The sequence below is a fragment of the Spea bombifrons genome, chromosome 10, assembly GCF_027358695.1.
Source record: "Spea bombifrons isolate aSpeBom1 chromosome 10, aSpeBom1.2.pri, whole genome shotgun sequence".
Classification (NCBI taxonomy): domain Eukaryota; kingdom Metazoa; phylum Chordata; class Amphibia; order Anura; family Pelobatidae; genus Spea; species Spea bombifrons.
In genome coordinates, this window is record NC_071096.1 from 13,400,518 (window position 1) to 13,415,172 (window position 14,655).

The 14,655-nt window shown below is 35.0% G+C and overlaps 1 protein-coding gene across 1 annotated transcript in view; it reads left to right on the forward strand.

Annotated features, from left to right (window-relative positions):
• The first annotated feature begins 255 nt into the window (after positions 1-255).
• The window catches only part of LOC128467113 (mucin-2-like), a 33,650-nt gene continuing 19,250 nt past the window's right edge, over positions 256-14,655 (forward strand). Inside the window, exons 1-30 of the mRNA XM_053448637.1 lie at positions 256-328; positions 2,763-2,843; positions 3,201-3,266; positions 3,584-3,845; positions 4,024-4,138; positions 4,244-4,334; positions 4,700-4,806; positions 5,172-5,388; positions 5,597-5,722; positions 5,837-5,954; positions 7,304-7,442; positions 7,556-7,666; positions 7,802-7,871; positions 8,143-8,280; positions 8,362-8,526; positions 8,855-8,949; positions 9,211-9,337; positions 9,766-10,021; positions 10,220-10,266; positions 10,391-10,491; positions 10,592-10,743; positions 10,842-10,980; positions 11,056-11,166; positions 11,551-11,730; positions 11,968-12,207; positions 12,377-12,533; positions 12,735-12,863; positions 13,006-13,150; positions 13,590-13,636; positions 14,252-14,458. Of these exons, the coding sequence (XP_053304612.1) occupies positions 268-328; positions 2,763-2,843; positions 3,201-3,266; positions 3,584-3,845; positions 4,024-4,138; positions 4,244-4,334; positions 4,700-4,806; positions 5,172-5,388; positions 5,597-5,722; positions 5,837-5,954; positions 7,304-7,442; positions 7,556-7,666; positions 7,802-7,871; positions 8,143-8,280; positions 8,362-8,526; positions 8,855-8,949; positions 9,211-9,337; positions 9,766-10,021; positions 10,220-10,266; positions 10,391-10,491; positions 10,592-10,743; positions 10,842-10,980; positions 11,056-11,166; positions 11,551-11,730; positions 11,968-12,207; positions 12,377-12,533; positions 12,735-12,863; positions 13,006-13,150; positions 13,590-13,636; positions 14,252-14,458 (4,000 nt within the window). The 5' untranslated portion in view covers positions 256-267. The remainder of the gene's footprint in view (positions 329-2,762; positions 2,844-3,200; positions 3,267-3,583; positions 3,846-4,023; positions 4,139-4,243; positions 4,335-4,699; positions 4,807-5,171; positions 5,389-5,596; positions 5,723-5,836; positions 5,955-7,303; positions 7,443-7,555; positions 7,667-7,801; positions 7,872-8,142; positions 8,281-8,361; positions 8,527-8,854; positions 8,950-9,210; positions 9,338-9,765; positions 10,022-10,219; positions 10,267-10,390; positions 10,492-10,591; positions 10,744-10,841; positions 10,981-11,055; positions 11,167-11,550; positions 11,731-11,967; positions 12,208-12,376; positions 12,534-12,734; positions 12,864-13,005; positions 13,151-13,589; positions 13,637-14,251; positions 14,459-14,655) is intronic.

Genomic DNA, 14,655 nt, shown 5'->3' on the forward strand with positions numbered 1-14,655 from the left:
GCAGCATAACTCTTCCCAAAATGAAAAACCGGAAAAAACAGACATAGGTACTCAAACATCTAAGATACACTCACATACGCAAACACCTGAACCAACAGGTTAGCATCCTCCCTTAGTGCAAGTAGAGGAGGGACCAGCTACTCCTCCCAATTTACCTGTGTGGAGCAATCTTTGGCACACTTCCAAGGTGGCTCAACAAGCATATATAAGGACAACCAAGGGATGGGTCAAGCTGTTCTCTACTACCAGTACACTGCTGCTAAGAAGATGGGAACCTTTATAGGGGTCCCATTATGGATCCTCTTAGTCATCTTGAGCCCGCTGAATGGTAGGTACAATTGAATTATATATAATTCATATTCATGGACAAATATTACTATGCAACACACGTTACCCCATGTAATATATATTTCTATATAGGTCTATACACTGATGGAAACAGGCCGATTTACCTTTTTTTTAAAAAAGATTTAGGATTTTTTAACTCTAGATCAAAGCGTGTGGATATTGTTTTAATTGTTAATTCTATTAATAGCAGTAGTATGTGAAAATAACATGAAACTTACTGGCATGATGATGATTTATATATGTATTCACCAATAATTTTATATAATGAAAAAAATAAGAAAATTATTTTATATCATTTATTACATCATTATCATTTTATGCATTAAAAATTGGTTTTGCATGAAAAGGTGTCATATTTAAAGATCAATTTTAAAATATATATCTTGTTATAATTCATTTTTCGCTTTCCAGGTGACAGTTCAATCCCCGTCTTTTTTCAGAAAAAAATCTAAAATTCCATGATAAAATAAAGAAAATTATATCTGAATGAATGATATTTGGCTAATGCCTTAATTTCAAAAATCACGCCAAGCCCTTCCTAAAAAAATAAAATAACTGAAAGTGGGGAAGGTGGAAACGGCGACATGGAACTGACAGTAGTGTATGTCAGTGTTTACAACCATAAGTTGTAAAATCTTTTAAAACCTTGCAAAACCTTTGCCACCATTGTTTTTTTTAATTATATTCTGGAATCAAATCTGTGCATTACCCACAGTGCTTTCTGACTGCTACTGTGTTAAAAAATGACTCATACAGGAATAATACAGGCACCTGTTGCTGATGGAATATAGAAATCAGTAGGAATGCAGCAAATAGAAAACAAGACAACAGAAATATATAGCTTAGAGGATAGAAGAGAGAGGGGAGATGCAATAGAAACATTTAAATACTTGAAGGGATTAGACAAAGTACCGGAGGGCCGTTTATTTCAAAGGAGGAAAAATGTTAGAACAAGAGGTCGTAGCCTAAATCTAGAGAGTCGAAGGCTTATATGTAACGTAAGGAAGTTTTACTACAGAGAGGGTGGTAGGTAAATGGAACAGCCTCCCAGCAGCAGTGGTAGAGGCTAATACAGTGAGGGAATTTAAGCATGCTTGGGGTAGGCATATTGATATCCTTAATGTAAGGCAAGTCAAGGAAATGGGCAGAGTAGACGGGTGGAATGGTTCTTATATGCTGTCAAATTCTTTGTTTCTAATGCATTGTATTGCATTGAGTAGGTCATTTTAATTCATTCTCATTTGGTTTTACATTTAGTCTTTGGCTCTACATAATTGACACTCAGTAAAGTTGTTAGAAACATATCTATCTATCTATCTATCTATCTATCTATCTATCTATCTATCTATATCTATCTATCTATCTATCTATCTATCTATCTATCTATCTATCTATCTATCTTTCTATCTATCTATCTATCTATCTATCTATCTATCTATCTATTCTGATACATAGCACACCTTGTAGATCAGCTGAGACTATAAACTCTATATCGTTCTGTCATCGGGGAAATAAAAATCACACACTCAGTTTTATATTAAAAGCTCCAAAGGAATTTGGTCACAGGTTAAGTGGCTCCCAGCCAGGTGTTTCCAACATAACAGAGGTGGGGACTTGTGGGAGTTGTTCGTTATTTCTAAGAAGAAGCATTCTATGCTGCTACTAATGCAAAAAAAAAAAAGGAACTGAATTACACATAAGATATTGTTAGAAAAATTGATTTTTTTAAGTAAGTAGTTTATGATGTTCAATAAGTTACTGACAAGCTATAAATTATGTGTGGGACTATATATTTAAAGGGCTGTAGTGTATGAAGATATAAATAGGAAAATCGTAATTAAATACGGACAAGGAAAAAGATGGTGAAAAAATAAACACTATTATTTTGCTCCGTATGTATACTTCTATAAATCATACATTTTATTTATTATTCTGAAATTTTATATTGTGATGCTGATTTTGCTAAGGAGTCAGAATGACACGATGTCCTTCTCTGTGAATCAATTTAATAGTTTTCCATGTTGTTTTCCATGTTAGTAGAGAATATTGCGAATATTTTGACAAATTGAAAGGTTATTCGGCACATTATTTATAAAAACTAAAAAAAAATAACAGCTAAAATTAAAAATGTAAAATCTGTGAAATTTGTTGAACAAATGAAAAGTTTATTGTTTAATGAATTAATTCCAAGAGAAGCTGGACAGTTCAACTTAAAGCAAAATCAGCTCCACTTACTTATCAATTTTGCCTAGGAAATAGGATGTGTTCACAATTTGCTTTGTCCAATAAAAAAATGCAAAAATACAAAATAAGCTTATTCAATGTTATTTCTCTATTTTTTTCAATTTATTCATTTACCATTTTTGAGAATTTTACTCTTTTTGCTAACATTTGCTATTCACTTGTCCCTGCAGCTCAGCTACAGTATAATGACTACACCTTCGATGATACTTTTGATTACACTATCGATGAAAACATCCAACAACAGCAGAAAGGTAATGGCACTTATTACCATACCATTTTGGAGTCTAAAACCCAAAGTTCATGATTATACTAAAGAATGTCACCAGGAGCTTTCTGCATAGAGTTTTAACAAAATTAGTTTTTGCACTAGTTAACATGTAAAAATTAGATAACTCAAGAATTCTGATGATGCTTACTTAAAATTAGTTTGACAAGTTGCATTTTATATCATTATGTTTTAAATTTGTTATTTAACTATCAATATATGCAAATGAGCGTACAGATTAATAGCATTTAAATTACCTAAACTACTTTTTTTGAAAATATGTATAAAAACCAAATATACTTGACATTTACTTACTTCTTCCATATAATTCATTTTTCTCCAGTTGAAGTAACTGGACCTCCAAGGATATCCCTTATCCAGGCCGTTCCCACCACCCCTGTGGTTAAAGGTAAACCAATGGGTCCTTAATGGTGTCTCTCTAAGGTTATAGAAAATCCTATTATCATTTATAACTACTTTCATATTGCATTTCTGTTATTACGCTGCTATTATATTTCTTTGTTGTATTATGTATATATAATGTAATATTTCATTAATCCTAGCCATTTAAAAAAAATAACGAATACTAACCCAAAAACATATGACCTTTTTCATTTTGTGAATGCCGTTGACATTTGCATCTATTATGCCTTCCACTTAATCTATAGTAATTAACATGGATCATCTTTACAATTATTTACAATGTATTCTCCATCTAATGTGCAGCAATCAACACGGCTCACAACAACAAAGTATGCAGCACCTGGGGGAACTTCCACTTCAAGAACTTTGATGGGGATGTCTTCTATTTCCCGGGAACCTGCAACTACGTCTTCTCGTCCCACTGCAAAAGTGCCTACGAATCCTTTAACATCCAAATTCGCAGAACGGTTGTTAACAATGTGGCTACCATTGAGAAGATCACCATGAAAATTGATGGGCTTGTAGTGCAAATAAACCACAACAATGTGATGGTAAATGAAAAAACGTAAGTCACATTTTCAGCTTTTCCTAAGTTCTGGTGAAAAAAAAGAAAACTTTGATGCATTGTTAAAAAGTGAAGTTATGCATATGTTATGTTTATAGAATTGAGTTTTTTAATAGAGTTATTAGAAAATAGTCAGGGTTGACCCGTTATTACATCCAAACATACCTTTTCTTTACAGAGTTAGTTTACCATTCAGTGGTGCTGGAGTTCAGATTGATAAGCATGGAGTCTATCTAACCGTTAACGCCAAGATTGGTCTGGTCTTCATGTGGAATGATGATGACAGCCTCCTGGTAAGGAAACACTTTGCAGGATGTTAAGTTAGAGCTAATGTACACATAATTGTAACTTTTTGTAGGTTACAATTGAATTAAACTTAGTTTTTTCTTTCTGTGTAGCTGGAACTTGATGAAAAATATGCCAACCAGACCTGTGGCTTGTGTGGAGACTACAACAGCATTTCCATCAACAACGAGTTCATTTCCAATGGTTAGTGTGGGATTATAGCAGTTGAATAAAGTTCTGTTTGGTAATAAAATACATTTTCTATATTACCTTAAGAAAACCAGTCTTCCCTACTAATGTTAAACCTTGGCAGCCCAGCATGAGCAATAAAGATAGGAACATGAAAATAAATGGGTGTAAATTAAGGCAACCATCAGTAAAAGCAAGTAAAAATGTAAATACATATAAATTATAAAGCAAACGAAGGTAATCAAATCATTTTATATAGTAAACCTCTGCATAGCTCAGCTGGAACTGAGTAAAAACAACATTTTACAATATCACAAGCTTATCAATAACTAGTAAATTTCTTTAAGTGCCTATGTACCATAAATTTTGTATGTTCACAGGAATCCAAATCACAGAGACCCAGTTTGGTAACTTGCAGAAATTGGATGGACCCACAGAACAATGTCGAGATGTTCCACCAACGCCCAAGAGTAACTGCACAGACTATGTGAGTCACTTTGAGTACTCAATTAAATGATAAAAGATGTGAACTATAGGTTATTATGAGAACGCCACCTCCAAAATACAAGTGTTAGATAAAATGAAAAATTAGCTAAATTAGTTGATTAGTTAAAAAAAATAGTTTCCACTTCAATACTGAGAATTAGATATGGCATTAAACAACTTGTAGCAGAAGTAGAAGGAGCAAGTAATGTAGATGCTAATAGTACCTTTAAATGAAAATAGCTTCCATGAACATTTGCTTCTAAGTTGTACATGGCATAAATAATTGCCTATGATTTTAAAGGCTTTGTCAGAAAATGATTTAAGATAAACATTAACTTCAACATCCTTCTTGAACATTTATTATAGGAGAACATCTGTGAGGGAGTTCTAATGGGAGCGGCCTTCTCAACTTGTCATACCTTGGTGGGTGTTGAAAAGTATATCGAAGCTTGTGTGCAAGACCTCTGTCGCTGTAAAAGTAATGAGACCAATCTCTGCTTGTGTAACACATTCGCTGAGTATTCACGGCAGTGTGCCCACGCTGGAGGTGAACCAAAGAACTGGAGATCACCAGATTTGTGTCGTGAGTGGCTTTCTTTAACTATGATGATATTTGCCTTAGCAAAAAAAAAAAATGTGTTCTAAACTTGTGTGGAACTTATATGCAAGTTTGCAATGGTTTAAATACTCTGTTTTCATTTTCACTAGGAATAATTAGATTTTCCAAAAAAGGCATCACTAGTGAGGTGTAAACACTATTTTCATTGATTTCCTAAATGTCCACTCCACAGCTAAAACGTGTCCTTATAACATGGAATACCAGGAGTGTGGATCCCCTTGTGCAGATACCTGTTCCAACCCTGAGAGAGGTGTCCTCTGTGAAGACCATTGTCTGGAAGGCTGTTCCTGTCCGCCAGGTAATCCTGTTGCAATTGTGTGAGGTCACGAAAATATAACTGAGCATGGATAAACGCAAGCAAAATTATTTCTGATTCCCTTCTTAATTCCAATTATATTTTCATTTAATTTAGGAACTGTGTTTGATGATATCAACAACTCGGGCTGTGTCTCCATTGATAAGTGCTCCTGTACCTTCAACAGTAACTCTTACGCTGCAGGAACCTCTTTCTCTACTGACTGTAGTACCTGGTGAGTAGAGATTACCATTTATTACAATGTCTATAAATATGTTTACTGTATATAGTTTTTTTTAATTCCAGTTGTAGCCCTCTCACCGAATGGGTGGTGCTCTGTATATTTTTAATGCCAATCTCAATATTAGACTGAACATTCTTAGTAACACCCTCCATCCAAACATTAGGTGTTTAACTGCAATCTCACTCGTTTGATTAATAGATATGAGATTTGGCTTTAAGGACTTGTAACACACCACCGCCCTGATCTACTTTGTTCGCTGCTTAGCTCTAATCTTTTGAGTATTGACTTTGGTTTGTTAGAGATAAAAACTTGTTCACAGTAGTTATCAATATTACTTCCCTATCCACATACTTTGGAGCTAGGCCACCTTTTACCAACCAAAAAAAGTGAATATACCTGTATATTCATTAACATTGGGATAAGGGGCACTTCATGTGAATATATGTGTATACCACTGCATGAGAAATATCAATGTTTTCCTATTCAATGATTTTGATATAAAGTCGCTTATATAGATTCATTTTTTTTTTGCTGATGTAAAATGTATATTTTAAGAAATTAACATGTACTGATATTTTCTATTATTCACTAGCTTGTAATAGGAGAAAATAAAAAGGACAAGACACTGGTTTGTCTTAAGTAGTACCACTTAAGATTACTTTTTCAGTCCTGTAGACAAGTTTTCCGTCACATTTACACACCATAACTTTTGTTGTAGACAAGTATCAAAATAATCATAGTCTTCTACTATTTTATAAGTTAGTATTGTTGTAATGTGAAAATTCATATAAACCAATAAAACATAATGTTGTTTTTAAATTTAAAAACCAGCGTAAAAAGAGTTTGGTTTGACCATTTAATCGAAATGTTCAATTAGTAGTAAATTGTAGCATGAGGTTTTATTTTCATTTCCTTATTATCAAAATATCATGTTTCTGTCATTTTATATAACCCTAATGCTATCAATGTAAGTTGTAGATGTGGAACTGGAATTGGAAAAAAAATATACTGAAGGTACAGAGGGAACTTTTATTTCAACAACTTAAGAAACAAGGAACAATGCAATCTTTGTTTCAGCAGAAAATAAATAAATAAGCAAATAAATAAAGCAGGTCAACAGATTATTCTCACATTTAACACGATTAAATACATTCCGAATATGTTTAGCCCTGGTTATAAATATTTATGTAATGTTTCATTTTGCATTTGGGCGGCAACAGCAATTTCTTACTGACTAACATGAAATAATCTTTATTAGGTGGATGAAGTACGGTAAACACAGGGATTGTTGCGCCCTCTAGCGGCACAGTTAGTTAATGCATAACCTTTTTATTTCATAGTGTGTGTGCAAAAGGAAAGTGGAACTGTCAGAACATGCCCTGCCCAGCAACCTGTGCAATTGAAGGGGGATCTCACATTACTACGTATGATCAGACTCATTATACCATTCATGGGGATTGTAACTATGTGTTGTCCAAGGTGAGGACTAATATATTGGATATAATCATTTTAAAACTGGAATGCAAATAAACAGAAATATCTTTGTGTCTAGTTTTTTCTTTTTTCCATATTTTTTTCCTTTGCCCACACAGGTCTGCAGTGGCACTGGATTTATAATTTTAGCAGAACTGAGGAAATGCGGCCTTACGGAGAGCGAAACTTGCTTAAAGAGTACCACTATAATCCTTAATGGAGGAGAAACAGTGAGTATATACCATCAAGTGTACAGGTCGGCCTCTGTCCTAACTGTCCTAACTAGAAAAGATTGACACAGACTTATGAATGAGTAAATTTTTCTGCTCTCTAATATGAATTTGTGTTTTTTTTTATCCCAACAGATTATTGTCATTAAACCTTGTGGCAGTGTGTATGTGAACAACATCTACACCCAGCTGCCTGTCTCTGCAGGTAAAATATCTGTTTATTTGGTATAAGATAGCTGTGCTTTTTAGTTTCTGCTTAACCCAATTTCAATTGAAAAAATACAACAAAAACCTCTTGTCCTGTTGTGTGGAATAGCCCTGGTTCTTAAAGGGTTGTTATTATTAATAATGATAATATTCAAATAAACAAGAACCCCCAAGAAGGCATGAAAGAAACACTTTTATATCAACATTTTGGCAATCCTTTGCTATTTGGCATACAATTTTCATGTTGTAATCATTACACTTTTTTACAGCCAATGTCACCATCTTCAGACCATCCTCATTCTACATCGTTGTTGAGACTAGCTTGGGAGTCCAGGTAGTGGCTCAGCTCACTCCCTTCATGCAAGTCTATGCGATCCTTGACCCCTCTTTCAAGACCAAGACATGCGGTAAGATTGATTTTAGTTTACCTTCCCCTTGAAGTAATACGTGCTTGCTCTGGATGATCTAATGTGAATTTATCATCTTAGGTCTCTGTGGAAACTTCAATGACAAGCAATCAGATGATTTCCAAACCATAAGTGGTGTAATAGAAGGAACTGCTGCGTCCTTTGCCAACACCTGGAAAACGCGAGCAGATTGTCCAAATGTTAAGAACGTCTATGAAGATCCATGTTCCCTTAGTGTAGAAAATGGTAATTACCAAACTGTGAAAGTGCAATACTACACAAACATCTGGCATGGTATCAGTCACTAATGGAAATTCCCCAAAAGGCAGAGTAATTATATACACATTTTGAGTTAGTGTTATTTTTTGTGAATACTCCACCTTTCCTATTTATGCATCCCATAGTTTTTACCTACAGTATGTCTGATCTTAGTAGCCATTGTGCCCAATCAAATGGGTAGATGGTGCGACAAGATCATTTGTGACCAAATTAAGTGTTAGCCGTAGACTTTTAGTTGCTGCCTGGCTCAACTCCAGGTAAACATATCATGATTCTATTTTTCTTTTTTCTGTAGAAAAATTTGCTAAACACTGGTGTGGCCTTATAGCCGAACCATCTGGACCATTTGCTGCATGCCATTCTACAGTAAATCCTGAAACCTACAAAGAAGTAAGTAATGGATAGCTTTCATATGCATTTTAATTAAAGTGCTTGCTAAGATTAACAATGAAAATACAATATAGCAGATATAACACCTTTAACACCTATTGAGAGTATAGTGAGAAAAACGTAAACATTTTAAAATGCCATGTTTGGTAAATGTGTGCATCTTCTTGCTACCAACATAAAATACAACAGAGTAGATGATCCAAACAGATGTCAAGCTATGTGAGAATTCAAATGACTTACAAGATGTTTAATTATTCCTAGAACTGTATGTTTGACACCTGTAATTGTGAGAAGAGTGAAGACTGCATGTGCGCTGCCCTCTCTTCTTATGTCCGCGCATGTGCTGCTAAAGGAGTTATTCTGAGAGGCTGGAGATCCAATGTCTGCAGTAAGTAAAACATAAGCTATACCTTTACTAAAAGGCTATTTTCAATTAATTAAAGATCATAATATTATTGAGAAGGCTGGTTCACTCAGTTATTAAAAATATTTTATTTATATTTTTTCTTTTCTTTTGCTTCTGTTAAACTGAGACGTTGTCTATATGCGAATAAAAACATGCGCCTCTCTAGTTCCGGACAAAAAGAAAGATCTCAAGCTAACTTACTCACTAGCAATCAATTCAATTTCAATGGTCTAAATACATGTGTTTAACAATGTATGGTTCAGCTATCTCAAACCAAAAATAATCCAGAAGAACGGAAATATTTTCTCGTTTTTTGCTTCTATACAGTAAACATGATTCAGGATATACACCAAAGATAGTCCAGCTTCTGATGATTAATTCATGTACTGCTTCTCTCATTCTCTGCTCAGCCAAATACATCAACAACTGCCCCAAAACATTAAACTACACCTATTCAACGTCCACCTGTCAGCCTACATGTCGGTCCCTCAGTGAGCCTGATGTCACCTGCGATATTAAGTTTTTCCCTGTGGATGGTTGTACCTGCACGGAAGGCTACTACTTGGATGACAGTGGAAAGTGTGTTCCAGCTGCCGCTTGTCCGTGTTATTACAAGGGATCAGCTGTACCTTCTGGAGAAGTTGTACATGACAATGGAGTTATGTGGTGAGTAGAGGCAGGATTAGATCGCTTAGAAGGTTGAGGTTTAGAGTTGACTGTAGTATTTTTTTGTTATTGCAGAAGTAGATGTGCTTTCACTTCTGTCATCCAATCTTACTAAACATCATTAAACAAATGACATGGAAATGTTCATGTTTTGTCTAGTACTATAGTCTTAACCCTTTTTTTCATTCTCCTTCCCAGCACTTGCACTCAAGGAAAACTGAGCTGTATTGGATCTATAAAGCCAGGTAAAAATGATATCAATTTGATCAATTTATTGTGTACATGAATCTGTTGTCCTGTAACCAGTGTATTTTAATTACAAAACAGAGATCACATTTGTATTCACATAGTTATTTGTCTTTTTGCCAGCATGTAAATCTCCAATGGTTTATTTTGAATGTAAAAATGCGACGGCGGATGCCAGAGGAGCCGAATGCCAGAAGAGTTGCCAGACCTTGGATATGGAATGTGTGAGTGTACTAAGACATTGCTATTCTAATTGAATAAAGCATATCTATTTATATATTAAACTAAGTAACTTAATATTCTTTTCATCATATATTTCTACAGTATAGAACCAAATGTGTCTCTGGCTGTGTATGTCCTGAAGGACTAGTCGCAGATGGGAAAGGTGGTTGTATAGCAGAAGATCAGTGCCCATGTATTCACAACGATGTCCCCTACCAGCCAGGAGAGAAAATCAAAATGAAGTGCAACACATGGTATGTTTAACTCTGTGAACAAAAGTAATAACACGCAAATTTAACAATTGAAACATTGATCCTATATAGTATATTCATTTTGCTTCCCTCTTTTTTAGTACCTGCAAAGATAGGATGTGGCAATGTACCAAACAGCCTTGCTTAGCAACTTGCGCTGTATATGGTGATGGTCACTATATCACTTTTGATGGAAAACGCTACAACTTCAATGGAGACTGTGAATATGTCCTTGCACAGGTATGGACCAACTTACTGAAAATGATTGTTTCTCTCTAGATAGGAATATATTCATGCTCCTCTGTTCTCTTTCAGGATCATTGCGGTCACAGTGGAAACAGCAGCACCTTCCGTGTCATTACAGAGAATGTTCCATGTGGCACCACTGGTACAACATGTTCTAAAGCCATCAAGGTCTTCCTTGGTGTAAGTAGTACATACATATGTTACTTCAACGCTCTGTTATATTTTTGGTGTATGCCTGCCCTGACATAGTTCCTTATGTTTTGTGTGTGGTACATAGCATAATGTAAACAAAAGGTAACCCCCTCCTTTCCATGTATGCATTCATATTGTTTATCCATAAAACGATAAAAGACGTACAGCTTTACAGCTTATAGTCCACAATAGAAGTGCAGTTGTATAAGAAATACAGTAGTAATACAGAGATTATTGTTATTGAGGAACACAGGTATGATTCCATTAGTCAAGGAGATCCCTGCATTGTATCTTATAGTCTAAGCTAAAGGTCTGACCCCTGTATACCAAATTGTTTTTTTTTTTATTTCCCTGCCTTTCTTACAAATATAGAGCTATGAGATTATCCTTACTGATGAGCATATTGATGTGCTGGAAAGAGGAATTGGAGGTGAAATTCCATACAAGGTCAGACGCATGGGTATCTATCTTGTGATTGATGCTGACAATGGACTGATCCTAATGTGGGACCAGAGGACAAGCATCTTCATCAAACTCAGTAAAGACTTTGAGGTAATTTTCACATGGTCATACAAGCCAAACTTTATTATAGTAGAAATAAAAAATGTTTCACCTTCGTACATCTCATTATCTGACTGACACAGTCTTTTCATAAATGAGTGCCTAATAGAAGTTTAAAATGTGCTGTAGTAGGTCTAACTAAAGAAAAAACTGGTCTCTGAAACATGATGGCATTTAAAGTAATTATATTATTTGAAAGAATAATCATTTTCTTTTTTTGATGATCAGGGTAAAGTTTGCGGTCTGTGTGGTAATTTCGATGGCGATGGAAACAATGACTTTACCACCAGGAGTATGTCTGTGGTTGGAGACGCTGTTGAGTTTGGCAACAGCTGGAAACTTTCCCCATCATGCCCTAATGCCAAAGATGACCGGGATGCATGCTCTACTAACCCATACCGAAAGGCTTGGGCACAGAAACAGTGCAGCATCATCAACAGCAAGGCGTTTTCAGCGTGCCACTCTCAGGTTTGTATGGCTGCTCTTCTAATCTCAGTTCAATGTCAAATTTGCTAATAAGAAGGAGGTTTACGTATCAGTGTCTAAATGTTTCTTCTGTAATTATAATTAAATTTATGATTGATAGATAGAGAAAATCTGCAACTTCTTTGATTTTAGCTTATATTTTCTTGGATAGGTTGACCCATCCAGGTATTATGAAGCTTGTGTTACTGACTCTTGCGCTTGTGACACCGGTGGGGATTGTGAGTGTTTCTGCACAGCTGTTGCTGCTTACGCCCAGGCCTGTGGAGAAAGTGGAGTTTGTGTTTCCTGGAGAACACCTTCCATCTGCCGTGAGTATTCAAAGACAATCCTCTACAACAGCACATAAAACATTTATGCTAGTTAATAAAGTAGCATTGATATGGTTCTCGGTGTTTTATTGTGCTAGACCATAAACACAGCATTCACTTTGCAGCTGCTGGGGGGTTTGATAACTTTTCAACACTATATTTTTTAACTATAGTTTGCATATTTTCTGTTCAATGTTATAGCTCTGTTCTGTGATTACTACAACCCTGAAGGAGAGTGTGAGTGGCATTATAAGCCATGTGGAGCTCCATGCATGAAGACCTGCAGAAATCCCAGTGGGAAATGCCTACATGAGCTTTCAGGTTTAGAAGGTAATAAAACATGTTTAAAGCACCTGTTACAGTTTATCGTGGCCCTTTCCACCATTTTAATAACTTGACTCGTCAAAAGTTAGGAAATAGGATTATGTATGAACGATTTGTATCACATAAATTGTACTGCTCTTCCAATTAGGTTGTTACCCAAGTTGTCCAATAACTAAGCCATTCTTTGATGAAGATGAAATGGAATGTGTTGCCAAATGTGGTTGTTATGATGATGAAGGAACTCATTACAAACCAGGGTCACCAGTGAAGTCAAAGGAGAACTGTCAGTCCTGGTAAGTGTTGTCTATTCACTGAAGGAACAGGTAACCTCTGTTTTTTCAATTCATGAAGCATTTCACAGAAATGTCTTTGTCTCAAGAGATTCTATTCATTGTGTTGATTTATAAATGAGAACCTAAGTGGAACTATTCCTTACGTTTTGCTGTCTTTACCTTATTTTGTGTTACAGTACATAAGCAAATGCCACAATTTAAAAACTAATTTTGCAAATATTGATTGCACCACAACTGTGTGACCTGTTTAAAACGGTTTAATATGTTAAATACAAAAGAATGAAAAGTAATGATCACCTATGTCTTCTATACCAGTACATTTTGCTTTTATGTAGCTCTTTGTATGATTCATGGAGATCTGCCTTGGGAAGCAACACTTTACTGCAACTCACATAATTTATTATTGTTTGTTTACTATATAAATCTTGTTTTTACACAGCGTGTGTACCATGTCTGGCATTATTGATTGCAAGTACAATAAGCAAGGTAAGACTTATTTTAAAATGTTGCTTAACAATATTTTTGCCTGTAGAAAGGGTAGACAATATTGTCATTTTAATCACAGCATATGTTATTTTAAAAGATTGATTAGGAAATATGAATGTCAATAACAGAAGCTGAACTATATCATATACTAATGTAAAAAATTATATTTGCGTGTGATTTAAAGCCATTATATCATTTTTTTGCGAGTTTATGATATTGTTAATGTTTAACCTTTGAAACCCCAGAGGTCACTATTTTGGGTTACTTTTGACATGTGCAGTGTATCAGGTGTTGCTGAAAACAGAGGTCAGATAATGATATGAGAGATCTATCCTGAGTTAGAAACTGTTAACACCAATCTGGGGAGGAGACATAGCTAATACTATTGATACGAATAAAAAATGGTGGTATTGTCCTATTGAGAGTGAACTAACAACACAAGTAATTTTTTTTTAATTCACCACACTCCCAAAACATTCATAGAATTCTCAATATCCAATTCTGTTTATTGGATCAACAAACAGACATTTGCCATTGTAACTCTTATGCTTGTTGTGTTCTACTTTTTTTTGCTTGTTTTGCATTTCTTGTTGTATTTCTTTTATTGCTGTACAGTCTGTCACTGTGAGTACCAAGGCAAAATGTACAACTATAATGATGTCATTTACAACACCACTGATGGGATTGGAGGCTGTATTATTGCGATATGCAAAGAAAATGGAACAATCTATAGAGACATCTATCCTTGTAACACCCCTACTACAACTCCATTCACTTTTACTACAACACTCTCTACTACTACTACTATTATTACAACTAAAGGTAGGTTGCAATTAATCAATATTTGCTTTCCCAAGAACATCGACAATACAAATGGGTGGCTTTTTAGATTGCTAGAGTCAAAGATTTTTAAGGGCATCCTGCAAGCTACTCGCTACAAGCAGTTTACTGCAACAACAATATGGCTAGATTGCTCGAGTTTTATTCTATATCTATAAATAATATATATTAGATTAGTT